The sequence below is a fragment of the Cucurbita pepo genome, chromosome LG17 (genome assembly GCF_002806865.2).
Source record: "Cucurbita pepo subsp. pepo cultivar mu-cu-16 chromosome LG17, ASM280686v2, whole genome shotgun sequence".
Taxonomy (NCBI): domain Eukaryota; kingdom Viridiplantae; phylum Streptophyta; class Magnoliopsida; order Cucurbitales; family Cucurbitaceae; genus Cucurbita; species Cucurbita pepo.
In genome coordinates this window covers 4,361,665-4,386,587 of record NC_036654.1, presented here as the reverse complement: position 1 = coordinate 4,386,587, position 24,923 = coordinate 4,361,665, and the positions used below count along the sequence as shown (strand labels likewise).

Below are 24,923 nucleotides of genomic sequence, written 5' to 3'. Positions count from 1 at the left end.
TAAATTAGAATTTCCACAACTAACTCAAAGCAGTTGAGATTAACTCAAATTAAAACAGTCACATCAAATTGTAAAACAAAATTTCAAAATTCTGTAGGAAAAGCTAATGAGAATTCAAAAGTAAAAACAAACAGATATTTGTAGCCAACCTGCTTTGTGCCCGAACGCTGTTCGATCATTATATCAACGACGTCACATAGAGACATCTTTGAAAATATACACCATGCACAGCACATATTTGTTCAAACAAAAACCATATAAACTCAATATCATATTTCAAGCATCAAACATCTACTGATTGTTCCAAGCTGACAACAAAAAAAAACTTGCAGAATCAAGATAGAGTAGAGATAGAGAGGCTGACATAGTTGTCTGTATTAACACAAATAGTTGGTAGATTACAATCTATGTCAAGAAACATCAAGCCAGGTAGTTTGTTCATAAATCTAAAAACTTAATCCCATTCCAATCTCAATAAGCTAGAAAAGAAAAAGAAAGAAAAGATAGAAAGACGAGACCCTCCCTCGTCACCATAATTAACACAAGGGTTCGTGGATATGAATATGAATATGAATATGGATATGGATATGGATATGGATATGGGGATATGTTACAAATAACTAGTGAGGTCGGGGTGACGATGACGATGAAGTCCAACGATGGGGTAGCTAGCACTCAATTCAGCAGCCAAAACAATGTAAATTAGCGAGAATCCCAACAAGCCAAGGGAAGCCCCTTTGAGGCTCACAAAGCTCTTGAAGACCAGTTTTGTTTGAAATCATCATAAGTGCAACAAGTATAATAATCAGTACAACGGACTTTTCACTCTGTTTAATAATTTTTCTGATCCCGCAGTGATGGTGCATTTTGTAGGCATAAAAAATGTGGGCACTTAAAAAAAAAAACAAAAAACAAAAGAATGACACGCCAAGGCCAGCAATTCAAATAACACTTACCCCGAATGGCTTTCTTTCTTCCTTTCTTTCTTTCCTTCCATGTCTTCTTTGGCCAAAATGGATTCACAAATGTGGGATTAGACCGTCATATAGAGAGTTCTTATTCATCTTTCTCCTCTTACGCTGTTGAGGCCATACTCAATCTGGTAAAAACATTGGAAACACACACCAAAAAAAGAAAGGAAGAGAAGTATAAAGACAAAACAATATATAAGCAGAGCTCAGAAATAGCATTTGAATCTTTCTTTAAAAGATAACATGCCTTATCACTGAGTTCGGGATGGTTTCTGTTTTAACCCCACCTCCAGGATTTAATGCCATCTCAAGTGCAGCATTTGGCTTCACATGTCAAACCAGAATAAAATGAAAACTTGTAAGGTAGTATAGAAAAAGGACCATGTCAAATCAAAGATAACCAATAAAAGGAATGAAAACCCACACCTTTGGCTCCATATGCATGATATCTCCATTTACACAACTGTTCTCCAACTGAAGTTCAGAATCTGCCTCACACGAATCAACCACAGGTGTCCCTGGATTGTTACTTTCATTAGCACTTCCTTCTATGCTCCCAGCATTTCCTTCACTACTACCCGCAGCAAACCCAACATTCTCGCAGGAACTACTTTCACTGGCTAAGGTAGTGATCACACTGGAATTAGATGCACATCTATGACCAATTTCGATACAAGGAATTTTTTCTGACTCAAGTTTCTCTTTTGTACACCCTTTGTCACTCTCTACACTTCTAGATTCTTTCCTTGAAGAACCACTGCCAATACTAGAGACACCAAAAGTCAACTCTTCAGTTTCCCGAGTGATCGTCTGACACATACTATTCTTCTCATCAATAGTTTTAGCTTCAACATCAGCTTCCGGATGCTCAGAAGAAGCACTATTTGAAAATTGACTGATGTTGGATGAAACTGAATCCTGCCTTCTAGGACTAATAGACCGTCGTTTGTCAGGAAAACCATGCTCTCCTTCAATTCGATTGAGATCATTTTTTCTCTTAAGGTATCTCTCACCACTGCCACTCCTACAATTTTGTACATCTTCTTGATTTGGTCCATCAGAACGTTGCAAAGCTGACACCCTTGAAGCACGAGGTCTATGACCTTCTGGAAACACAAAAAGAGGGATCTGCCTTCTATGGACATGAGAAACAAAGATTTCCATTCCTGGCTTCCAAAACATGTACATATTTACATTATGCTTGAAGTCATCAACTGTTGAACGTATATCAAACTGCTGCCCTTCTTGAATTATTTCTCCCTGCTTCCTCTGCAGGCCCATGAAAAACGCACAATGGGCGCATGGCTTGGATGTGTCGACATATTCATGTGGATAAGGATGACACTGTAACTTTCCGTTAGTATTCCTCTCAATCTGCAGATAATTATGAAAACCATGAGCAAAGGGAAGACATTTCTATTACCTGAAAGTTTAATTCCATTCAAGAACAGAAATGCTTCATAGTTGAGAAACAGTATTATCATTACCATAGTTCATTTGAATATAAATAAAAAATACCTTCAATGTTAACTGCCTAAGCCGAGACTCTACCCATCCTTTCCAAGTGCGTAGGTCATCAGCATCAGCTGCTACTATATCAACTTGCAAATAGTTTTTGTAGCTTTCAAAAAACAAATACGGCTCAAAAAGAGAACTCCACTGTGCTTTATTCAGCTCAATTTCCTGATGAATTGAAATTTCCACAAACAATTAAAGTAACATGAAATGCCTTCTGTACTCTTAATCTCTGCCTATTAATTAGTAACCACGTAAAACAAGAAATGTATGCATGCATGATACCTCACAAACTCTGTTACCAAACTGGAACTGTTCCATCATAACTCGGAGCGTACTTGTAGAAACATTGTAGCTAGAATTCATGCATGGATATGCAGGTGTTATAATAGGCATATGATGAGTTCTATCGCGATGATTTTTACGAGGATCCCATACAGAACACCCAAGATCATCTTCCTCAATTGCACACAACATCACAGGGTTTGGCCAACGCCACTGGGTATAGACTCTGAAAAATCGAGACAACAGCATACTTGGTACTGCATTTGGATAAAGCTGACAAACCCGTGCCACAAGAAGTGCCAAGTTTACCCCACCAAGAAATCCAGTAACCTGCTCAAGCATGTGATACGAGTATTAAAGCAGGAAAGAAATGTATCAACTAATCAGCCATATATACACAGTATTAAAAGACAAACTCACATTTGAATAAACACCACGCCTTTTTGCCCAAAACTTCAAGCATCTAAGTGCTGTTCGAAAATTCTGCGTACATAGGATGAAACAAATGGGGATTACAGTTTCCAGACAGGAATTTTAGTGTGCAAGAAATTCACAAAAAGAAGGCTGTAAAATAGAAAGCCACTCACCTCAATATTTGGAACAAGCTTTAGAATTTGATCAGCAACCCGACAACCATTAAGACTTCTAACAGTTTGCTCATCAACATTATACAGGACAGACACGTCAGAGATATCCAAATCCTAAGAGTAAACAGTGACAACAAAAAACAAATACAATTTTCACAGCCATACCACAAGGAAGGTCAAATAGAACATGATATGTTCAAACGCAATACAATTAGGCAATGTTTTGCAACAAGATAATGAACAAGAGTCAACTGCCACTTACTTCAGGCACAACCAGACGAGATATACTTGCATAAAGTAGGTCAATAGATATTCCATCAAACTTGAATTTCATCACTGGGACATGAGCATCAGGAACTGGCTGCAACTCAGTCACTTCTTCCAGTTCTTCCAAAATATTGTGTAATATATAAAAGAAATCCTCCTGAAAAAAATAAAAACAGATATAGGATTATATTCTTATAAAACCATCATAAGTAAGAGAACCAAATAACTCACATCTAACACTCACCTCCCGGTTCACATAGCATGGTCCAACACATAACGTGTCTATATCAGCTCCAGGTCCATGCACCTACAACAACACAAACCCATGCAACAACCGATTGACAAGTACGAAACAAATGTAAAAAGCCCCATAAGGTATGTAACACATGAAAACGAAAAAGGAAAAAAAGGACAAGATTTTCAATATTATAGAGGTGTTACAAAGGATTTCGGCTGAGGACAAATCACACAAAAACCTTGGCAGCTGCTATACAATAACTGCTTAGAAGAGGTAATTTTTGTGACCAAAATTTGGTCTTTGAACTATATCTGTCGAGGGAAAGCTCAATTCTACAACATTCTGAAAACAGTAGCCAAGAGTGGTTTCTGGGAAGAATAAGATTATATGGGTTGACATCACTTTGACTCGTGCTGAAAACTTTGGCTAGGTAACAGTCCAAACCTTTTGGAGAGGCCTCTTAGAATGGTGGATGGTGAGGTGAAGGATCAGGTTTTTACCTATCCTAGCTTATGCCTTCTGCCGTTTATGTAACTTAACTTGCTGTGAAAGGGGGATAGATGACTTATCCCCGGTCTCTTAGTGAGTTACTCACGAATTGTTTCTTCCCCCACCGCCCAAAAAAGAAATGCAATCATAGCAACAGACTATAAATTAACTAAGACGCTACATGGACAGGTGCACCATAGAATTGAAGGCATATAAGTGTAATGGCAAAGGCACCGAAACTGTTTACAGATCATGGAGAAGAAATAGCAGTGCAATAATTGTGCATACCCCGAGACGATAGGAACCAAAAGTAAAGATCACAGCATTCGCATCCTCCACCATTTGATCTGTATAACCTTTTATGCGAGTAAGCTGTTTTACCCAGTCTTTCACAATCTAGATAAGTATAAAAAGAGAAGGGAAATAGACAAACACATTAGTCAGAGAGATAAAATACGAAGTTAAAGGAGCAAAATAGTAAAATATTGACCACTGCAGCAAGTCGCAGCTTTCACTCTGAATACTTCACAATTGTAGAGATTCGAATTGTCAAAATGACCATACTATTAGGAAAATCAGCATTTGATAAACTGATATAAACATAAACTAATCTATCACTGTCATAAGTCATTGTCCGTATGTAAAATGGCGTCAAACATATCCAACATAATAGACATAAGCATCGAACTTGCGTCTATGATCGTGGTTGTGCAATAATTTTTCTTCCTCTTGCTAAGTTCCATCCCTAATTGCAACTCATAGATAACTAACCATCGACAACAAGGAAAAGATACTGAAGATTTTGTTGGACAGATTAAAGTTCATCACCTGTCCTATCCGGCAAAGAACCTCCTCTCTCTTGGCAGATTCCTCTTTGCTTTCGTACAAGCCAGAATCAACCAGAAACTATTACACGATAAACAAAAAAACAAAATCAACCAACCTAATTTCGGATCATGCACAAAAAACAGCCGCAAATTATCAATTAAAACCTTTTCCAACTCCTTGTTTCTTTGCACGTCAGCGTCACAGGGCCCTGCCAACGATATTGGCTGTGTCACACCATGGCACTTCGGCACCGCTTGTTTAGCAGTTAACGGTGAATACTCTGCTCTCCCCATCACGTATTGCAAACAAAAAAGAAGGTTCCCCGAAATAATCCTAAAATTGGAGAACAAGAATCTAAAATTTTCAATGCCCTAAACCTGAAACTAAAGATGAAACCATCCCTCAACCAGAACGAAACCACAACCCGCAAAAGATCACACCTGGATGAAATAACAGCGATGGAGATCGAACAAGAAGAAATCAACCCAAATAGTTCACAGATTGAAGCCCTGACAGTTTTTTTTTTNTTTTTTTTTTTTTTTTTTTTTTTTTTTTTTTTTCTTTTGAAGTCGAAAACTCCCAGAAATACAGATCGCGAACGGAAACTCAAATTGAAACACCAAGATATGGAAGTTGAGGCAAAGGAAAAGGTAAGAAATACAGAATCAAGAACGAAATTGGAATGAGGAATACCAAGAGAAATTGGAAGTGGAGGAACGGAAAGAGAGAGAAAGCTGAGATGAAATCGTCGGTTATGAATTTAAGATCGGGGCGGCCGTGTGGGTGAAAGCAGCGGCGGAAACTCGATAATTTCTATTTTTGATTTCTTCATTTTATTTTTCTTTTTCCTAATAAAAAAAACATGTTATTTTCCTTTTTTTCATTTGGATTATTCATAAAATAAAATAAATAAATAAAAATAATCCATTTTTTAAAATATATTTTTTTTTTTATTTTATTTTAGACAAACGAAAATTATGAATTTAAAAAAATAGTGATTTAGAAAAGTTATTTATTTTGTGATTTAGACTAATTTAAAAGTTGAGGGAAAAAAAAAGTGCATTAATCAAAATTACATAAATTATCATTAAAATCCATCAATTACAAGTGAAGTTCGAGGTTGGAATTCGGGTGATAACAATGTAACTCTATAACTAGGTGTACACGATTTGAGTTGAGTTCGTGAATCTTTTAGACTAACCCTAAATTTCGAGCTTGTTACATTGGTGACTCAGAACAATCTAAGATTCGATATCGAAAATAAAAACCAAAACGACCCTATTTGATAACCATTTGATTTATTTAGTTTTCGTCAAATGATTATCAAACCGATGAGTGGAACTCTAACTTTGTTCCCATTTCTTTGGGATTTTCAAGAACGTTTTGATGAAACAAGAAGTGAATTTCATAATAAGAAATTGTTTATATCATAATCTTACGCATCAACTCATTAGATGAGAGCCCAAAAATCATCAAAATCGACACCTATCGAACTCGATCAAAGTCTCGTAGGTACATCTCTACATTATCTGATTATGGAGGAGACGAAACAGCACCTCTCCAACCAATCTCTTCGTTGTTGCCATGTCTAAATCGACCTCACCCGTTTACACTTGATTGTCACAATGTGCATCAAGACTTCGAATGGTACTTGATGGACGAAGACTACAAGTTCCCTACAGCTCACAGTATGTCCCAACTATCAAATTCATTCGTCTCCACCAACATGTCAGCGACCCATCAAAGAGCATCGCGACAACCGCTTCTTTAGGCCCTACATGACTTGCCCGAATTATATGGCAAACACATAGTCGAGCAACTCAAATAAAGTTTGCAACTTCACCCTCAATTTCTCGATTCCGATGAATTGTGTTATTTTTATAATTATTTAAAAAATCAAACTTATTTATAATACACGTTACATCAATAACTAAAATTTTATAAAACTCAACAAAAACCAAACATTTACACATCACAACCAATCACTGTCTGTCAAATATTCTTAATTTTCAAAATAATCCGTTAATAATGTTGATTAACATAGTATATCCATGATTAATTGACAAACATTCTTTATATACATATATGTACATACATATATATACATATGGACTTAAAAAAAAAAGAAATAAATAATTGATATTCCAAAAATATAATTATAAATATTAATTACAGTGTAAAATAGGAATAATGAGTGTAAAATCAAAATGAAGATCTCCATATCATATCTCATTATTTTTTTAACATAATAACAATAACAATAATAATTAAATTTGAATATTAAATTATTTATTTCTGTATCTTAACGTTGCTCTGATCTCCACCGTTCAAAATTTGAAATTAAAAATCCAAAAGAATCTGGGCTGTACATTGACACTAATTTATAACACTATTTTTTCCATTCCAAAATTAGCCAATAAATCTTTAATTTAAAAAAAAAAAAAAAAAAAAAAAAAGATTTAAAATCCCAAAAATCTGGCAATTCCCTCTTCGTTTTAAAACTGTGTTTAGTTGAATCAGTACATTCTGGATTGCGATTCAATGTACTTGTTTTAGAAAGATCCCTTTCCTTTGAAAACAGAGGAAAAAACAGAGCAGTTCTCATTGATGGAAATTTTGCTCTGAATACTCTGTTTCTATTCCTCTGTTTACTGATCCAAAAGTGAAGCTACGAACCATAGCTCTGTTTCTGTAAAGGGAAAGCTATTCTTCTCTCTCATCGCCATTGGCAGCCATTGTTGCTCTTCTCTGAGCTTTTTTAAAATCTAGGCTACTTTTTAGAGAGAGAAAAACAGAGTACCCATTGGAGGATTTCGCCATTTTCTTGAATTCCAGAAGGTGGGGGTTGGTGGTTTTTACGATCCTCTGAATTTNCGTTTTTTTTTTTTTTTTTTCTCTCTCTAAAGCTTTGTGTGACGTTTTTTTTTGTCTTCTAATGCAGTTTTTTTCACGAGATGCTGTCAGAATAAAAAGAAGAAAAAGAAAAAAAAAACCCAAAATCCCTTATTCTCTCTCTTCCTCTGTTTTTTGGTTTAAAAATGAAGCTATTTAGATGCTTTGTGTTTGCTAATCACTTCTGTGTCTGCAACATGTCAAGTTCATAACAGAGCTTTCTCTCTGTCTATCTCCTTATATTACACCTGTTTGTCTATCTCCTTGGAGTTTTGACATAATGTTTACCTTTTGAGCCATTTTTCTCTCTCTAGGATCGTCATTTTTCTTGTGGGTTTTCTTCTTTCTCTCTCTAAACATGGGGAAAGCTACCAGATGGTTGAAGGGTCTGTTGGGAATCAAGAAAGACAAAGACCCATCTGGGAATTCCGATTCAAAACCAACGCCGGTGGTTTCCGACAGAAAGGAGAAGAAAAGATGGAGTTTTGCGAAGTCCGGTAGAGATTCCGGCCAAACGCCGCCGCCAACTGTGGCTGTAGAATCGGCTTGGTTTAGTTCCTACATTTCTGATTCGGAGAAAGAGCAAAACAAGCACGCAATTGCAGTGGCGGCTGCTACTGCTGCTGCTGCTGATGCTGCCGTCGCCGCAGCTCAGGCGGCGGTCGCCGTTGTCCGGCTGACAAGCCAAAGAAGAGGTCCTCTGTATACTACTGGAAGAGATAGATGGGCTGCTGTCAAGATTCAAACAGTCTTTAAAGGCTATTTGGTAAGTAAAATACTTCAGTTTTTACCAAATACAAAGGTTATTTCTTATGGAATAATTGTACTTTTTACCTTATTTTTTCATCTTTTCATCCTGTTTTGTCTGGTAAAAGTGGTTCATAATCTGAATGAAACAGTACAACCTCTTTCAATGAAACAGTAATAAATTCAAACACTTTTTGATCCATTTTGATTCATTTTAAGGTTTTCAATTGTTGTTTGTTTGTTTACGGTCAGGCTCGAAAAGCTCTACGAGCTCTCAAGGGACTGGTTAAGTTGCAGGCTGTCGTTCGAGGATTTCTCGTCCGAAAACGAGCTGCTGCAACTCTTCACAGTATGCAGGCACTTTTTAGAGCTCAAACTGCTCTTAGAACTCAAAGAGCTCGTCGATCTTTCAATAAAGAAAATAGGTTTATCCCCGAGATTCGACCCCGAAAATCTGCAGTAAGATTCGATATCGAAAACTAAAACGGCCCTATTTGATAACCATTTGATTTATGAATTCTAACTTGGTTCTCGGATTTTCAGGAACGTTTTGATGAAATAAGAAGTGAATTTCATAGTAAGAGATTGTCTATAGCATCATCTTACGAAACCTCCATCAACTCATTGGACGAGAGCCCAAAAATCGTCGAAATCGACACGTACCGAACCCGATCAAAGTCTCGTAGGTACATCTCTACATTGTCCGAATATGGAGGAGACGAAGCAGCACCACTTCAAGCAATCACTTCGCCATTGCCATATTCGAATCGACCTCGCACGTTTACGCTTGATTGTCACAATGTGCATCGAGACTTCGAATGGTGTTTGATGGGCGAAGACTGCAAGTTCCCTACAGCTCACAGCACGCCTCGGCTATCGAATTCATTCGCCTCAACGAACATGTCAGTCACCCCATCAAAGAGCGTCTGCGGGGACAGCTTCTTTAGGCCTTACATGAACTGCCCGAATTATATGGCGAACACGCAATCGTTCAAGGCGAAATTGAGGTCTCAAAGTGCCCCAAAACAAAGGCCAGAGCCAGGATCCAAGAAGAAGCTGTCGTTGAATGAAATAATGGCAGCAAGAAACAGCTTAAGCAGTGTAAGAATGCAGAGACCAAGCAACCAAACTCTGCAAGAACATGAAGAACATGAAGAACATGAAGAACATGATGAAGATGAAGAAACATCATATGATTTTTGAGTGATCTGTTCTTGTTTTTTTTTTTTTTTTTTTTTTTTTTTTTTTTTTTTTTTTTTTTTTTTGTTTGTTAAAATCAAGAATGGGATAGAAGAAGCTGAAATCTGTCTCAAATCAAAGCTTTTCTTTTTTCTACTTCACATTTTTACTTTTTACTGTTAAATTTCAATGAATGAATGAAGGAGATAAATACCCAACAAAGAGAGCTTGTAAATTCCTTTGTTTTTTACCACTTCCTTTTAATCCCATGATTGGCATAAAAAAGTAAAAACAAAAAAAAGGTACACTTTTTAGAGATTGTTTGCTTCAAATGAACTCCACATTTTTAAGGATTTAAGCTTCCTGACATGATTATGGTATGTCTTTCGATTACCAACCTTAAAAAACACTCAACTTCACCCAAACAACTTGGAGATCAAACCCTTCCTTTTCTCTCGTTTTTCGTTCAAAATTTTAAATCTCCGATTTTTGGTCAAGATATATCTCTAAAAACATGTAGGGTGTTTCCATGCTCGAGCTAGAGAGTAAAGATTCGAACAAGTACAGTGAGAGAACATATGTAACGGCTAGCAGATATTGTCATCTTTTAGACTTTCCCTTTCGAGCTTCACTCAAGGTTTTTAAAACCCTTATGTGAAGAATGTTTTGTTCTTTTCTTCAACAGATTCAGGATCTCACAACATATGTGTCAAGCAAGAGAACATATGTGTCAAACTAGGTGTCGAGTATGGATTTAATGTCCAACCTATTTAAGAAGATATTTAACGATCGCAAATCCTACAATACATTACGACGATGGAACAAGCTCGATTCCAAAGCATTAACGTCCATAGAAACCAATAACAACAATGAATGAAAAAAAAAAATGAATCTTTACAACCAAACCGAGCTCACATGAGAGTTCAAAAATTCAAATCAGGTAAGTGAAATACCAAAAACACCCTCAATTAACCAGAAGAAACTTGAGAATTGCAGAATCAAAAGGGTATAAAAGATTCTGAAAAAGAAACGGCTATAACAACATTAAACAAGTAATTTCCCCGAATTTTCCGGTATGTCTCTTCTGATTCAAACATTAAAGACACAATTTTTNAAAAAAAAAAAAAAAAATAAAAAAAAAAAAAAAAAAAAAAAGGAAATTGATTTGTTCAAGAAAATGAATAAAAATTAATTAATAGAAAAAGATTTTGAAGTCTTTTAAGGCCATGCTTTCGTCATATATATATATATATATATATATATATATATATATAATCTGATAATTGTGTAATAAAATAAAAGATTAAGCGTTGGGGTTTGAATTGTGGGCATGTGGCAAGCACTAAAAGATTGGATTATTAATTTAATTTTTTGAATTTGAATTCTGAAAAATCCATACTTTTTGTCTGAAATAAGTGATTAGTTCAAGAAAGGTGGGGACAAAAAATGTGATTAATTAATGTAATTAGCCTTATAATTGGCCGTACGGGGTTTGATTGGTCATTAATTAAGATTAGGCCCATTAATCAGCCCACAATGGTCCAATTCGAATTAANTTTTTTTTTTTTTTTTTTTTTTTTTTTTTTTTTTTTTTTTTTTTTTTTTTTTTGAAAATAATGTATGTATGGCATTAAAAGTTGAGTAGGAATTGGACCATATAGATTTGTAGACCATATTTGAATGGAAATAGTTGTAGGTGGGTTATTTTTGTTACTCTATTTCGGTGAAATTTAATGCATGAATTGAGGGTTTAATTTTTGGTTTTTTGTGAGGTTTTAACCAGATTGAATTAGTTTTTGGAGTAAATTGTTAGAAGAGAATAGTTAGAGGACTGAAACGTTATATATATATATATATATATGTTTTACGAGAGAATTGAATGAAGATTGTGACATCAAATTTTTTAAAATTATTTCAAAAAATCTCACCCATACCATATATATATATATTCTTACAAAGTCATTTCTTTTTGTTGGACCATTTTTTCAAAAGAAATAAAAAATGGGTTTGCTACCGATGTCTAGATTTGGGATAAATGGAAAAGAGACGGAGATGCGATTTGATTTGTTTTTATTATTAAAATGGTCCGAAAATGAAAGTGTTTACAAATTTTTTGAGCTTCATTACTGTTTCGTTGAAAAATATTGAAAGAAAATATTGAAAAATTTGAGCTGGTTCTTCGCTTTGCATCGAAGTAAACCACATGCTCCACCACTTGTGCGAGCCCTCGACAAGTGCGAGCCCTCGACAATTCGTTTAATTCTTGCGAATGTACTCCCATTCGCACGGGTCGATACGCACATCACCTAGTATCCATCGTTCACGACTAGGACTACTGGGGTATCAAATCTCATTCGCTCCCCTATCTTTTGTCTCTCAGTGTCAGCCCAGCAGAGTGCTTTCGCCGTGTTCTTTCCGATCTCTACGCATTTCACCGCTCTACCAGAAATTTCCTCTGCCCCTACTGTACTCCCGCTTCGTAATTTCCTTTTTTTTCAGTAACTTAAAAAGAACATGTTGTTTATCGCTTTTCGCATCAGTAAAAAGACACAACATTCGAGTGGGTTATTGTCTCATTCAAAATAAAAAGAAAACAATAGAAAAAAAAACAAGTCTTACGGGATAGAAAGAAAACCATAGAAATTAGAGGACACACAAATTAAAAAAATTTATATTAAACTTTAATTTTAAATTCACAGTCTTAATGATGGTACTACTTTTTATGATGAAAATAAATCATAATATATATATATATATATCTTCTTCGGGCAGTGAATAGAAAAGATAGATTCAATGATTTTACAGGACAAAACAAATAATAAATGGTGGGAATTTGAAATTGAATCCTTATCCATCCAGGAATATCACTAAATTATTATATTTCAATTTTCAAATATGAATCGATAAAAGATAATATATTTTTTGAAAAAAAATTGTTTGTTTTTTCCTCCCTCTTATTCAGTTGCCTATTCCAAAAAGGGAATCTACATTATTTTGTGGGCTTCATTTCCCAGACCATTCCTTCTTCCGTCTTCATTCTAATATTCTACTCTCATCACAAACAAAAAAAACCTCCATACATATATTCTATGTTTTTGAATTCAAAATAAAACCCTAAACCCATAATTTACCACTCAATAACAATCAAGAATCAGAAACTATTCAAACAGATGGTCACATTATAATTGAGAATTTTACATAACTAAATGATGGATGGAAGGAGCAATAGTATCGCAAATTTATATCATTCAGTAGTTCATAATAAGCATTTGAAGAAAAAATTCAAACACTAAAGAAATGGGAAGAACTCATACATAGAAATAACGCATAGGGCGGTGATTCAAATGAAATGGGCAGAGAATGGAAGAAGAACAAGCAATATTTTGAAAGCAGCAAAAATGGAGGTGAGGAGGAGGGAGGGAGGGAGGTCAAGCAAGGCCTACAGACCCTGTTCGATCAGGTAATCTCCCAACCTTTCCACCACCATATTGCATTGTCCAGGAGTCACAGGTTCATCGTATATACCAATAATCACAGCTTTCTCTGTTTTCTTCACAGTGATTCCACCAGCGCCCTATTCAATGATCAAAATTCACTAACAATGCAATGGAAAACAGGCTAAGTCTAGAATTAGAACCTGATTTTGTATCATTTTAGTCTTCTCTATCAGTTTAAAAATAGAATTTCAAGTGCACAAAACTAAAAACCAAATTATAATCGTTAAAATTTCTCAATCAGGTTCTCTAACTGTTAAAATTTACAAAGAGAAGCTATATAATGTAATAATGCACATCAATATGCCATTTACACTATAAATCCCCTGTCAATCAACCTAGTTTGATCCATTAAATCAAATTTCTTACAGTAGATCAAAACTATAATCAAGTGGAAATGTCCCAGACATCCATTCAATTCTATTCATGTGTTCATATGTTAATAAAATGATACAATTTTCTACATTTATCCATTTGCTTATAGATTTTTTTTGAAAAGTTAACAAACTAAATAAAGTTTATGTTGGATAAACAATAGTATTATAGGTAAGGATGTTAATAGTAAAGCTGGGGATTTAAGAAATTAAGGAATAAATTAAGAAAAATCAGGGAAGTTGAGTAAGCCTATAAAGTACAACAATCTCTCATAAGATCTAAGAACAAAAGAAAACTATGGACGTTAAAAAAAGTGATCAGAAAATGAACCTTTTTGCCACGAACAACAGCTCCAGGCTCGCCCTGGATAACCATGTATTTGGTTCCAGCAAGGTGTAAACCAGTTGGGGCAAGAGATCCAGGCTCATCAAAATCTTTCATAACCGCTGCAATCTCCTCCGGCTTAAACTGCAATGAGTATTTACCATACAATTGCAAAATTAAAATGCCTCAAGCATGTTAAAAACAAGATCAAATTATACGGCATGACGATTCAAAAACTAGTAGTCACATCAGGCTCGCACGAATCGGCAACGACTAGGAAAAAAGGGGGAAAAAAAAAAAAGGAAAATCAAACGCGTCAAAGAATGCAATTCTTCATAAACTATTAATCAGGAAAAACCTTGCGGTTAATATTTGTTTCAGTTTCTACTCTATGAATTCCTGATCTTAACATTGGAGATTACGATTAATCAGTTTAATTATCCAAAAGAGAGAAGAAAATGAAAATCGTATATTCCTCATCATCCATCACTGCAACAGATGATTTATACGAATAGAACAGAGGTCTCATCATCATACGAGTTCCATCTCCGCTCAAATCAAATCAACAAAAAATAAAGAACTGATACAAATAAAATCAAAACAAAACAATACAAAATGCCGATTATAAGACCAGATTCCAATCGAATTTCTCTCAACAAGAGAGATAACGTAACATAGAATCACACACACAGCAAACGAAATCGAAAATGGCGATAACCTGAAGGAAAGAGGCACTCTGCCCGAATAGAACAGAGGTCTCATCATCATACGAATTCCATCTCCGCTCAAATGAAATCAACAAAAAATAAAGAACTGATACAAATAAAATCAAAACAAAACAATACAAAATGCCGATTATAAGACCAGATTCCAATCGAATTTCTCTCAACAAGAGAGATAACGTAACATAGAATCACACACACAGCAAACGAAATCGAAAATGGCGATAACCTGAAGGAAAGAGGCACTCTGCCCGAATAGAACAGAGGTCTCATCATCATACGAATTCCATCTCCGCTCAAATGAAATCAACAAAAAATAAAGAACTGATACAAATAAAATCAAAACAAAACAAAACAAAATGCCGATTATAAGACCAGATTCCAATCGAATTTCTCTCAACAAGAGCGAAAACGTAACAAAGAATCACACACACACAACAAACGAAATAAAAAATGGCGATAACCTGAGGGAAAGAGGCGCTCTGCGCCCAAACACTGGCGTCATGTCCAATGATGGCGGCGGAGGTGAGATGGTTGCCTTCAATCTCACACATGAGGTGATCATCGACGTAAGTTTGCCACGACATTTTCAAGCTTCAACAACGGAACTTCGAATTTCGATTAGCGGCAAAGTTTTCTTCTCTTCTTCTTCGTTCTTCTTCTAGTTGCTCTTCAGTCTCGCATGTCGATTTGGTTATGGCTTTGAGATATATATAGTTGGAAAAAAATTGAAAATAAATAAATAAATAATTAAATAAATTAGCAACGGACCGAAGCTAACTGTGGCCGGGCTCTGAGCGTGGCCGTTATTATCGTACCAGTGGTTTTCACGTTCACCATTCATTATTATTTTTTAGAAAATTAATTTGCAAATTAATATATTTATTATACTTTTAAATAATTTCTTTATTAATTTTTGGAGTTTAATAATTATAAAATAAGATAGTAATGGGTGTTTTTAATGTCTATATTTTAAATTTTAAATTTTAAATTATATTTAATAAAGCTTTTAATCTTGAGTTTTTAGTGTAATAGACATTAAATTAATAATTAATGTGTTAATTTAGTCTTAATGTATTTTAAAATTAAATAAAGTTAAAAGGTTAAAACAATTAATTAAAAAATTAGAGACTTATCATCCATTAAAATTTTTAAAATTAATTTAGTGAGGACAAGATAGGTATTATTTTTAAAATTAAGGGTAATACTGTCCATGTTTCATATTCTAGCTTTTTAAATATTTTTTATGAGTTAAATTAAATTTAAATATTTAGTATTATTAGTGGCATGTTTTGTAAATTTAAGATTTAAAAGTGACCTAAAAGTTAATTTGAGTTATGATATTAAAAAATAATTTACGTACATTCATTTTATTATTGATACTCTTAATTTCTTTTTTTAATTTTCAAAATTAATTTTTTTTTTCAAATATAAAAATACTTTTAACTAATATCATATTTAAAAAATACTCATGCAACAAGAATACAAGAAGTAGGGATTCGTTTGCTTTGGGCTTCTCCAAAAGGCCTTAGTGGGTGTAGACATGGTTTTGGTAAACTGTCATACACCACCGTATTGACCCAACGTGAAATGGCAAAGACATATGTATGGTGAAAGGATGTAAAAGGAGTTTGGAACGGGAATGCGACCATGAACAACATGTCTTGGATAAGTAACACCGAGAAATCTGCCATGCGGCCATAAGCAACAGGCATTGGACAAGCATAACCGTGACACTTAGCACCTCTAGACTTTGAATCTAGCGATTGACCTCCATCTTATAAAGTTACTCGATGATAAAGTACTTTGAAGTCTAGGACTTAAATTTGACTCGACAGGGTCTTTGATGTGAGACATAGACCAGGATTGGACCGTTCATTTTTTAGGGTTGACACCACATTGGATGATAAAGGTGGATAAAGTCGGGTTGAATTTCAATAAATTTGTATTTGAATTTTAAAGAGTCATTAAGATGATTTCATTATAAAATTATGCTTAAACGTCATGTTTTATAGTAGTGTAGTAGTCGGCACTCTAGACTTAATATTTAATATACGCTAAATTTTAAAAATACATTATTATTATTATTTAAAGAGTCATTAAGATGATTTCATTATAACAAGGTCTTCAGTGGCCGTGGGACCCACCTGCCATGCCATGGACTTTCAGAATAATTGAAACAGAAAACAGAGGACAAAACACACACACACACACAAACAGAGCAACATACTTGTGTTGGGGAAAGATCTTGGGACAGTGGTTAAGGTAAAAATCCTTAATGTCCTTGGCCGACAGCAACGGTCTGTTCTTCTCATTTGGTGCCGTTAACATTGCCGTCACCAATCCACCTGTGCTCGTTCCAGCAATCACGTCGACCTTGTCTTTAACCCTCTTGTCTACTTGTTACCTCCAATCTCACTCAACTCTACGCCGGGCTTTAATGCACCTCCTTCTTCATGTATTGGATGATGCCCTATCTTTCTCGATCCATCATGGCATTTGTCTATCTCAACTCTCACGTGGTTCGATGAACATCACTCATATGTCATCTTCTACTGTGTCTACACATGGTGATTACAACCTACATGTTTTTTAGTATGCTTGTGACGTTCTCCCCACTTAATTTAGACATCGTCTCCGATGACTTTCTTTAGACACAGTCACATTATTGATTGTGACAACTGACACTCTCGAATTAGTGGTCTAGTTTCAACTTGTGATAACACCTTTTGTGGGAGACAAACTAAGCTTGGACTCTCACTTTTTTAGGGTCAACCAAACTCAATTATAAGGGCGAGTTCTTGTGTTTAATTCTTAATATTTTTTTAACTTGAAAAACATTAATATGATTACATTTTAAGATTAAAATCAAGCATTCAGTTCTATAATGTGGTAGGAACCACGAACCTTCACAATGGTATGATATTGTCCACTTTTGAGGTTAGCAACTTCTTTATTCGACACTTAAAGATTCTATTGACACGATTAAGTTAAAGGCATGACTCTGATACCATGTTAGGAATCACAGACCTCCATATCGTATGATATTATCGAGTTGGATGGAAAGACTCCAAATTGCAGTTAATGCAGCACAAGGTGTATATAAATAAGGCCTAATTTTAATTTATACCCATAAACTTTTAAGAGGTTATATCAAATAAGATCTTGAGTGTATAAATTTATACCATTGGCTAGATTTTGTTTAAAAAAAAGTTAATTCACATCAAATTTATAATCGTATCATGCTTTCCCTATTGTACATTTTGAGGCATTTTGAATACTCTTTGGGTAGACGTCATTTTGGCGAACAATTATATGGTGTTGTGGAGCGTCCGTCCAGTGTCCGATTGACACCAAACTTGGCGAGCATTCATATTTCATATGGATGGACTTGACTCCAGAACCACATGCTCAAACTTCCTTTGGAACCCCGACTTTCGAGGTTAAGGCCCAGGGGCCTACCCGACCCTTCAACAAGCCTATCTTTGACACTCATGCCTACTTATTGTCCCTATCGTGCTTATGCCTCGTTTCCTCCTCAGTGCCCACGTTATATGTTGTGTTGGATGATGCACCATCCTCCTCGGTTGCATCATGACATTCTTTTATATTGCACCATCCTCCTTCGGGACCTAGCGTCCTCGCTGACACTAACATCCTCGCTGGCACACCGCCCGTTGTCCACCCTCTTCAAGGCTCAGCGTCTTCATTAACACACCGTCTGGTGTCCACCCCCTTCGAGGCTCAACATCCTCCTAGCACACTGTCTGGTGTCCACCTCCCTTCGAGACTCAGGATCCTTGCTGGCACACCACTCCATGTCTGGCTCAATACCATTTGTAACTGCCAAAGCCCACCGCTAGCAGATACTATCCTCTTTGGGGCTTTCCCTTTCGGGCTTCCTCTCAAGGTTTTTAAAACGTATTTGTTAGGGAGAGATTTTCACACCCTTATAAAGAATGTTACTTTCCCCTCTCCAACCGACGTGGGATCTCACAATCCACCCCCTTTGGAGTCCAACATCCCCACTGACCCTCGTTCCCCTCTCCAAGCGACATGGATCTCACACTAAATAAACTAATGATGACAACTCATGAGAGTTGGATTTATGAAAAAAATAGGACAAGGGAATGATAATGATAAGAAGAAAAAAAAAAACATTTGAAAAGTTAACACCAAATACTATGAAGTTGAACAAAGAATTAGCCAATAATTAAATCATTAAGGACATGAAACTCTTCTGCTATTATATTTGTTAAATATAAAGTCAAAGACATCCCATGTGCCCATTCTTTAAAGGGAATTCCTCTTGTGTTGACTTTCTGTAATCATCACAGGCTTACATACATGTTTCAAGCTGCAAAAATGGGTGCTGTCTAAATTCTCAGCGATGTATGCAGCCAAAGATAAAGCCAAGAGAAAGAGGTATACCCTTTTTGGTTTTTTGCAAATTGCTTTAGCATTGGCTCTTCTACTTCCTGTTGAAGCTGCANCCAACTTCATCCAATCTATATATAGAGAGAATCATGAAGCTTAAGATGTATGTTATTTGTTTCCTAGGCTTCATTAGTTTAGCTTGTGGAACACCAGAAGGTACGAGATTTACAGACTCGTTGAGTAACGTTAGCTATGTTTCTGATGCACCCTATATAAAGAGCGGTGTAAGTGGAAGCATACGTGCAACAATTGGACGTGGAGGTCCTTATCCAAGGCACATGAAGATGCTCAGAAGCTTCCCTCAGGGAGTTAGGAGCTGTTACAATGTAAGCATTGTTAAGGGTATTAAGTATTTGATTCGAGCGAGTTTCTTGTACGAGAATTACGACGGCCTGAACGTTCCACCGGCGTTCGATATCTACATTGGGAATAGCTTTTGGGAGACTGTAGACTTCACTGACATACACATGGAACATTTCATAGATCTCATACATATTACCTCTTCAAAGGATGTGCACATTTGTTTGATCAATACAGGGAATGGAGTGCCAATTATTTCATCTTTAGAATTTAGACCTTTACTCAACATCACTTATCAAACCGTGTCGGGATCCTTATCGCTCGATTCTCGATTAGACTTCGGTCCAAAAGATTATCAAGAATACAGGTATTGAAGCACTANAAAAAAAAAAAAAAACCAAAATTTACTACTAAAGTGAGATACTGACATATTATTTTGTTTGTCTTAAGATACCCTTATGATGCTTACGATCGCATTTGGTCGTCATTTAACTACTATGGTGACGAATCAGTAACAACCAATCTTTCAGTAGGTATGATTGAGCAGAACAATTATCAAGTGCCATCCATTGTGATGAAAACTGCTTCCATTTTAAAGGATATTTCGTGGAATACGAGGAATTTGTCTCAATATTATGTATTTATGCACTTTTCCGAGGTTCTTGAGCTTCAACCCAACCAAAGTAGAGTGTTCAATATCACCCTCAATGGGAACTTTTTTTATGGACCTCTAACTCCAAGTTACTTGACCACTCTAACTGTTTCCAATGAAGATCCATTGGATGCAACAGATGAGCTTGCATTTTCTTTGATTTCGACCGAGAATGCGACGCTTCCTCCCATCATCAATGCTCTCGAGATATATTACGTGAAAGACGTGATCGAGTTGGAAGCAAATCAAGAAGATGGTATGCTTCTTTAAATGCCTTTTGTGTGTTTATTGGATGTTAATCAACACTAATGTGATTTTTGTTTGGATAATTAGTAAGTGCCATTACCAATATCAAGTTAAGTTATGGGATAAAGAGGGATTGGCAAGGAAATCCATGTGTGCCAATGGAATACCCTTGGAGTGGATTGCGTTGTAGCAATGCAACTGATCCAAGAATCATATCCTTGTAAGTTCAAGCCTTCTATGAATTCATAAGATCATATGAATTCATGAGAAGATGTGAATTTTTGTGTATTACAGGAATTTATCAGCAAGTGGATTGAGAGGTGAAATATCTTCTTACATACCAAATCTAACGAGGTTGCAAACACTGTGAGTGTCTCTCTGTTAGGAAGCATGAATGTCAGTAATGCTTTAGGCATTGGAATTCAACTTAATAACTTGTTCTCTCTTAGGGACTTGTCCCACAATGAATTGAGTGGAGAACTGCCAGAGTTCTTAACAAATATGCCAAATTTAAGAGTTCTGTAAGTTTCTTAGCTTTAATTCTGGCATCCACAGCCTGAAATGCCAAGTGAAAATTGAAGTTCATCTATGTGTTTTGCAGCATTTTAACCAGAAACAAGCTCACAGGCTCAGTTCCTGAAGTTCTCTTGCAAAGGGCTGAAGCTAAATCACTTGCATTAAGGTTCCCTACACTTCATTCTAAGTTACCTTCTAATTCTAGTACTCTCGTATTATTCAAAATTCATTTTCTTAAACCTGATAGTGTCTTCTGCTTGTGCAAGTGTTGGTGAAAATCCAGATCTTTGTACATCACTTAAATGTGATAACAAGAGGAAGAACAACAAGAGGAAGAACAACAAGAGGAACAATTACTTTCTTCTTCTTCTAGCTCTGCCCCTATCTATCATAATGGTTACTCTAGTAATCTACAAAAGAAGGAGACAAAGAGGTAAGTCTCTCATCTCTTCTGCTTCTTCTGTTACTTCTTTGATTCAAGCATGGACAAAGCAACTTGGGTAATATGGATGAAATTTTTCTGAATGATGATAGATTTAACCGACATAGATCAATAACTTAACTGTGAGATCCCACATCGGTTGGAGAGGGGAACGGAGCATTCCTTATAAGGGTGTGGAAACCTCTCCCTAGAATACGCATTTTAAAAACCTTGAGGAGAAGCCTTAAAAGGAAAGTCTAAAGAGGACAATATCTGCTAACAGTGGACTTAGGCTGTTGTAAATGGTATCAGAGTTAGTCACCGGAGAGTGTGTCAGCAGGATGCTGGCCCCTTAAAAACCCCACCTCAGTTGTAGAGGGCAATAAAATAGTTTTTATAAGGGTGTGGAAACCTCTCCCTAACATACATATTTTAAAAACCTTGAGGGGAAAGCCTAAAGAGAACAATATCTACTAACAGTGGGCTTGGGGTTGTTGCAAATGATATTAGAGGTAGTCACTGAGCGGTGTGTCAGCGAGGACGCTGGCGCCCCCTAGACCCTACATTTGTTGGAGAAGGAAGCACAACATTCCTTATAAGGGTGTGAAAACCTCTCCCTAGCAGACAAATTTTAAAACCCTTGAAGGGAAAGCCCAAAGAGGACAATATCTGCTAACGTTAGATTTGGGCTGTTGCAAATGGTATCAGAGTTAGTCACCGAGCGGTGTGCTAGCGAGGACGTTGGGCCCCCAAGGGGGTGGATTGTGAGACCCCATATCGGTTGGAGAGGGAAACGAAACATTCCTTATAAGGGTATGAAAACCTCTCTCTAACAGACGCATTTTAAAAATCTTAAAGGGAAGTCTGAAAGAGGACAATATCTGCTAATGGTTGGCTTGACTTGTAAGACTTGGGCTGTTACATTAACGATTTCGATAATAGAAGTTAGTTTAGTTTCACGTTAGATTGACAATGAACTCCTTTGCTAGTTGGAGTCGACCGTCAGCATGTCACGTCCTAGGTTAGGTAGGGTGATCTGGAGCGCGTATTTTCACTCGTAAACGTGTAGAACGAACCAAAATGTGTCTGGTTTTTCTTGTTGCAGAGCAGCTCAAAAGATCAATCCAGAAAAGGTTGCTTAGTTCAAAGAACCAACAAGTTGGTTACTCTGAGATACTGGTTATAACAGATAACTTGAAAACAGCTATAGGAGAAGGAGGTTTTGGAAAAGTATATTTGGGTGTACTGAGTGATAAAATTCAAGTGGCCATTAAGTTGCTATCTGCATCATCACGACAAGGCTCAAATGAGTTCAAAGCAGAGGTTTGTGTTTTTCTGTAGATAAAATTTGGTTGTACTAAAAGTAATATCTGATATGTTGTGTTTGTTACTGTAGGCTCAAATATTAGCCATTGTTCATCATAGAAATCTGGTTTCTCTCGTTGGTTACTGTGATGAGGCTGAGAATAAGGCGCTCATTTATGAATTTATGGCTAATGGAAATCTACGCAAAAATCTATCTGGTAATTAACGTTATCTTATTATAGGAAGAGATCTCTTTAAAGCGTATATATTTTGGTTTCTATATCAGGTATAAGCTCTCGTGGCTTTGGTTTGGGTTTCTCCAAAAGGCCTCGTACCAATTGAGATCATATTCATTACTTATAAACTCATGTTCTTCCTCTTAATTAGCCAATGTGGGACTCCTCTCCCAACAATCCTTCATTTGAACAAAGTACGTCATAGAGCCTCTTCTGAGGTCTATGGGACCCTCGAACAACCTCCATTAATCAAGGCTCGACTCCTTCTCTTGAGCCCTTGTAGCACTCTTTGTTCGACACTTGAGTCGCTTTTAACTCACACTTCTTTGTTCGACACTTGAAGATTCTATTGACATGCCTAAATTAAGAGCATGACTCTGATAGCATGTTAGGAACCACGACCCTTCACAAATGGTATGGTTTTGCTTTTGGTTACCCCAAACGGCCTCATATTCCTTATAAATCCATTATCTTTCCCGTAATTAGCCAACGTAGACTCCTCTCCCAAAAATTCTCGGACATGTTAACTATATAAGATCGTTTTGTTTACACCTCTTTCCAGATTCAACAACAAAGGTCTTGAGTTGGATGCAAAGACTCCAAATTGCACTTGATGCAGCTCAAGGTATATATATAAATAACACAAAAACTTATTAGTTCATACTTTTTTTCTTTCTTTTACTTACCCTTGTGGTCTGTGACATCTAGTAAACCAACTGCAGGGCTGGAATATTTGCACAATTGTTGCAAGCCGCCTATCATTCACAGAGATTTGAAGACTTCAAACATCTTATTGAATGAAAAAATGCAGGCTAAGATATCAGATTTTGGACTGTCCAGGATATTTGCAAATGAAAATGATACTCATTTGGCCACATGTCCTGCCGGCACCTTTGGATATGTCGACCCGACGTAAGTATCACAATCAATTGATATTTTCATGTTCCGTCTTAAACGAGTACTATACCGTCCTTAACTTTTAAAAGTTTACAACGTTTCGAAACAACTAAAGTCTTTTAAAGTTCAAAAAAGCATCTTATTCAAAATAGAGAGTTATTGCAGGATCCATTTGTCTGGAAACTTCACCAAGAAAAGCGATGTGTATAGTTTCGGGATCGTGTTATTCGAGTTGATCACAGGGCAACCTGTGATAATCAGTAGTTCTGAAAACAACATCCACATAGTGGATTGGGCAATGCCTCTGATTTCAGAAGGAAGGCATGAAAGCATTGTGGATCAAAGATTAGAAGGCCCCATAGAAAGTTGTTCAGCTAGAAAATTTATGGAGCTGGCTTTGTCTTGCACACACCCAACTTCAACACAAAGGCCTGAAATGAGCGATGTGGTGAAACAACTGATTGAGTGTCAAGAAATGGCTCAGAACAGACCACCTGCACATACGCCACTTAACAATGAACATTTTTCTTATACTTCAATTGGCTCTGATTCAATTTTAAGTCCCAGGTAGAATTCAAACAAATCATACCTTTAATCTTTCATCTCTCTAATTTTCAACTACAAATAGATATATTCTTAATGAATTCGAATTCGACACTTGATAGCCCGGGTATTTTCATGCCGTTCCTATGTCATGGTCACGTTACTTCTCTCTTCTAAGAGTAAAAACTATCCCCACATACCAATATTTGTCTTTTTAGCCTGTTTTATGTTTATTCACATGTTTTCTATGAAAATTTTTAAGAGGTCGTGTGATGTCCCACATTGGTTGGGGAGGAGAACAAACCACCATTTATAAGGGTGTGGAAACCTTCCCCTGGTAGACGCGTTTTAAAGCCTTGAGGGGAAGCCCGAAAGGGAAAGCCCAAAGAGGACAATATCTGCTAGCGGTGGATCTGGGTCGTTACAAATGGTATCAGAGCCAGACACCGGACGATGT

The 24,923-nt window shown here is 36.3% G+C and overlaps 4 protein-coding genes across 4 annotated transcripts; 2 read left to right on the top strand and 2 right to left on the bottom strand.

Moving 5' to 3' along the window:
• Nucleotides 1–349: 349 nt before the first annotated feature.
• Nucleotides 350–5,718, bottom strand: LOC111778496 (nuclear poly(A) polymerase 4-like). The gene is made up of 12 exons (XM_023658368.1): nt 5,345–5,718; nt 5,181–5,258; nt 4,641–4,748; nt 3,870–3,932; nt 3,621–3,782; nt 3,359–3,472; nt 3,192–3,254; nt 2,772–3,101; nt 2,490–2,654; nt 1,398–2,345; nt 1,219–1,295; nt 350–1,099 (listed from the first exon to the last, which is right to left on the bottom strand). The coding sequence occupies exons 1-12, from the start codon at nt 5,471–5,473 to the stop codon at nt 1,075–1,077; spliced, it is 2,262 nt and encodes a 753-aa protein (XP_023514136.1). The 5' UTR covers nt 5,474–5,718; the 3' UTR covers nt 350–1,074.
• A 2,061-nt stretch (nt 5,719–7,779) lies between these two features.
• Nucleotides 7,780–10,188, top strand: LOC111779073 (protein IQ-DOMAIN 14-like). The gene is made up of 4 exons (XM_023659131.1): nt 7,780–8,018; nt 8,387–8,838; nt 9,072–9,278; nt 9,363–10,188. Exons 2-4 carry the CDS (start codon nt 8,431–8,433, stop codon nt 10,020–10,022), a joined length of 1,275 nt encoding a protein of 424 aa, XP_023514899.1. The 5' UTR covers nt 7,780–8,018; nt 8,387–8,430; the 3' UTR covers nt 10,023–10,188.
• A 2,971-nt stretch (nt 10,189–13,159) lies between these two features.
• On the bottom strand, nt 13,160–15,582 carry LOC111779096 (profilin-3-like). The gene is made up of 3 exons (XM_023659160.1): nt 15,378–15,582; nt 14,198–14,335; nt 13,160–13,572 (listed from the first exon to the last, which is right to left on the bottom strand). The coding sequence occupies exons 1-3, from the start codon at nt 15,498–15,500 to the stop codon at nt 13,438–13,440; spliced, it is 396 nt and encodes a 131-aa protein (XP_023514928.1). The 5' UTR covers nt 15,501–15,582; the 3' UTR covers nt 13,160–13,437.
• Nucleotides 15,583–19,451: 3,869 nt separating this feature from the next.
• On the top strand, nt 19,452–24,494 carry LOC111778771 (LRR receptor-like serine/threonine-protein kinase IOS1). Its single transcript, XM_023658747.1, has 12 exons — nt 19,452–20,017; nt 20,101–20,558; nt 20,636–20,768; nt 20,843–20,914; nt 20,998–21,069; nt 21,150–21,230; nt 21,331–21,497; nt 22,591–22,808; nt 22,882–23,008; nt 23,589–23,651; nt 23,749–23,938; nt 24,089–24,494. The coding sequence occupies exons 1-12, from the start codon at nt 19,452–19,454 to the stop codon at nt 24,492–24,494; spliced, it is 2,553 nt and encodes an 850-aa protein (XP_023514515.1).
• The last annotated feature ends 429 nt before the right edge of the window (nt 24,495–24,923 follow it).

What these genes read in the sequence shown, in the direction of transcription:
- LOC111778496 (XM_023658368.1), bottom strand. Translation starts at nt 5,473, where the DNA reads ATGGGGAGAGCAGAGTATTCACCGTTAACTGCTAAACAAGCGGTGCCG. An exon ending in TTGGTTCCTATCGTCTCGGG is followed by an intron (nt 3,933 to 4,640) that starts GTATGCACAATT and finishes GTGTTGTTGTAG; the next exon opens with GTGCATGGACCTGGAGCTGA. An exon ending in TTGGTAACAGAGTTTGTGAG is followed by an intron (nt 2,655 to 2,771) that starts GTATCATGCATG and finishes TCAATTCATCAG; the next exon opens with GAAATTGAGCTGAATAAAGC.
- LOC111779073 (XM_023659131.1), top strand. Translation starts at nt 8,431, where the DNA reads ATGGGGAAAGCTACCAGATGGTTGAAGGGTCTGTTGGGAATCAAGAAA. An exon ending in CAGTCTTTAAAGGCTATTTG is followed by an intron (nt 8,839 to 9,071) that starts GTAAGTAAAATA and finishes GTTTACGGTCAG; the next exon opens with GCTCGAAAAGCTCTACGAGC. An exon ending in TTCGACCCCGAAAATCTGCA is followed by an intron (nt 9,279 to 9,362) that starts GTAAGATTCGAT and finishes TCGGATTTTCAG; the next exon opens with GAACGTTTTGATGAAATAAG.
- LOC111779096 (XM_023659160.1), bottom strand. Translation starts at nt 15,500, where the DNA reads ATGTCGTGGCAAACTTACGTCGATGATCACCTCATGTGTGAGATTGAA. An exon ending in AGAGCGCCTCTTTCCCTCAG is followed by an intron (nt 14,336 to 15,377) that starts GTTATCGCCATT and finishes TACTCATTGCAG; the next exon opens with TTTAAGCCGGAGGAGATTGC. An exon ending in CTGTTGTTCGTGGCAAAAAG is followed by an intron (nt 13,573 to 14,197) that starts GTTCATTTTCTG and finishes ATCATTGAATAG; the next exon opens with GGCGCTGGTGGAATCACTGT.
- LOC111778771 (XM_023658747.1), top strand. Translation starts at nt 19,452, where the DNA reads ATGTATGTTATTTGTTTCCTAGGCTTCATTAGTTTAGCTTGTGGAACA. An exon ending in TCTACGCAAAAATCTATCTG is followed by an intron (nt 23,009 to 23,588) that starts GTAATTAACGTT and finishes ACCTCTTTCCAG; the next exon opens with ATTCAACAACAAAGGTCTTG. An exon ending in TTTGGATATGTCGACCCGAC is followed by an intron (nt 23,939 to 24,088) that starts GTAAGTATCACA and finishes GAGTTATTGCAG; the next exon opens with GATCCATTTGTCTGGAAACT.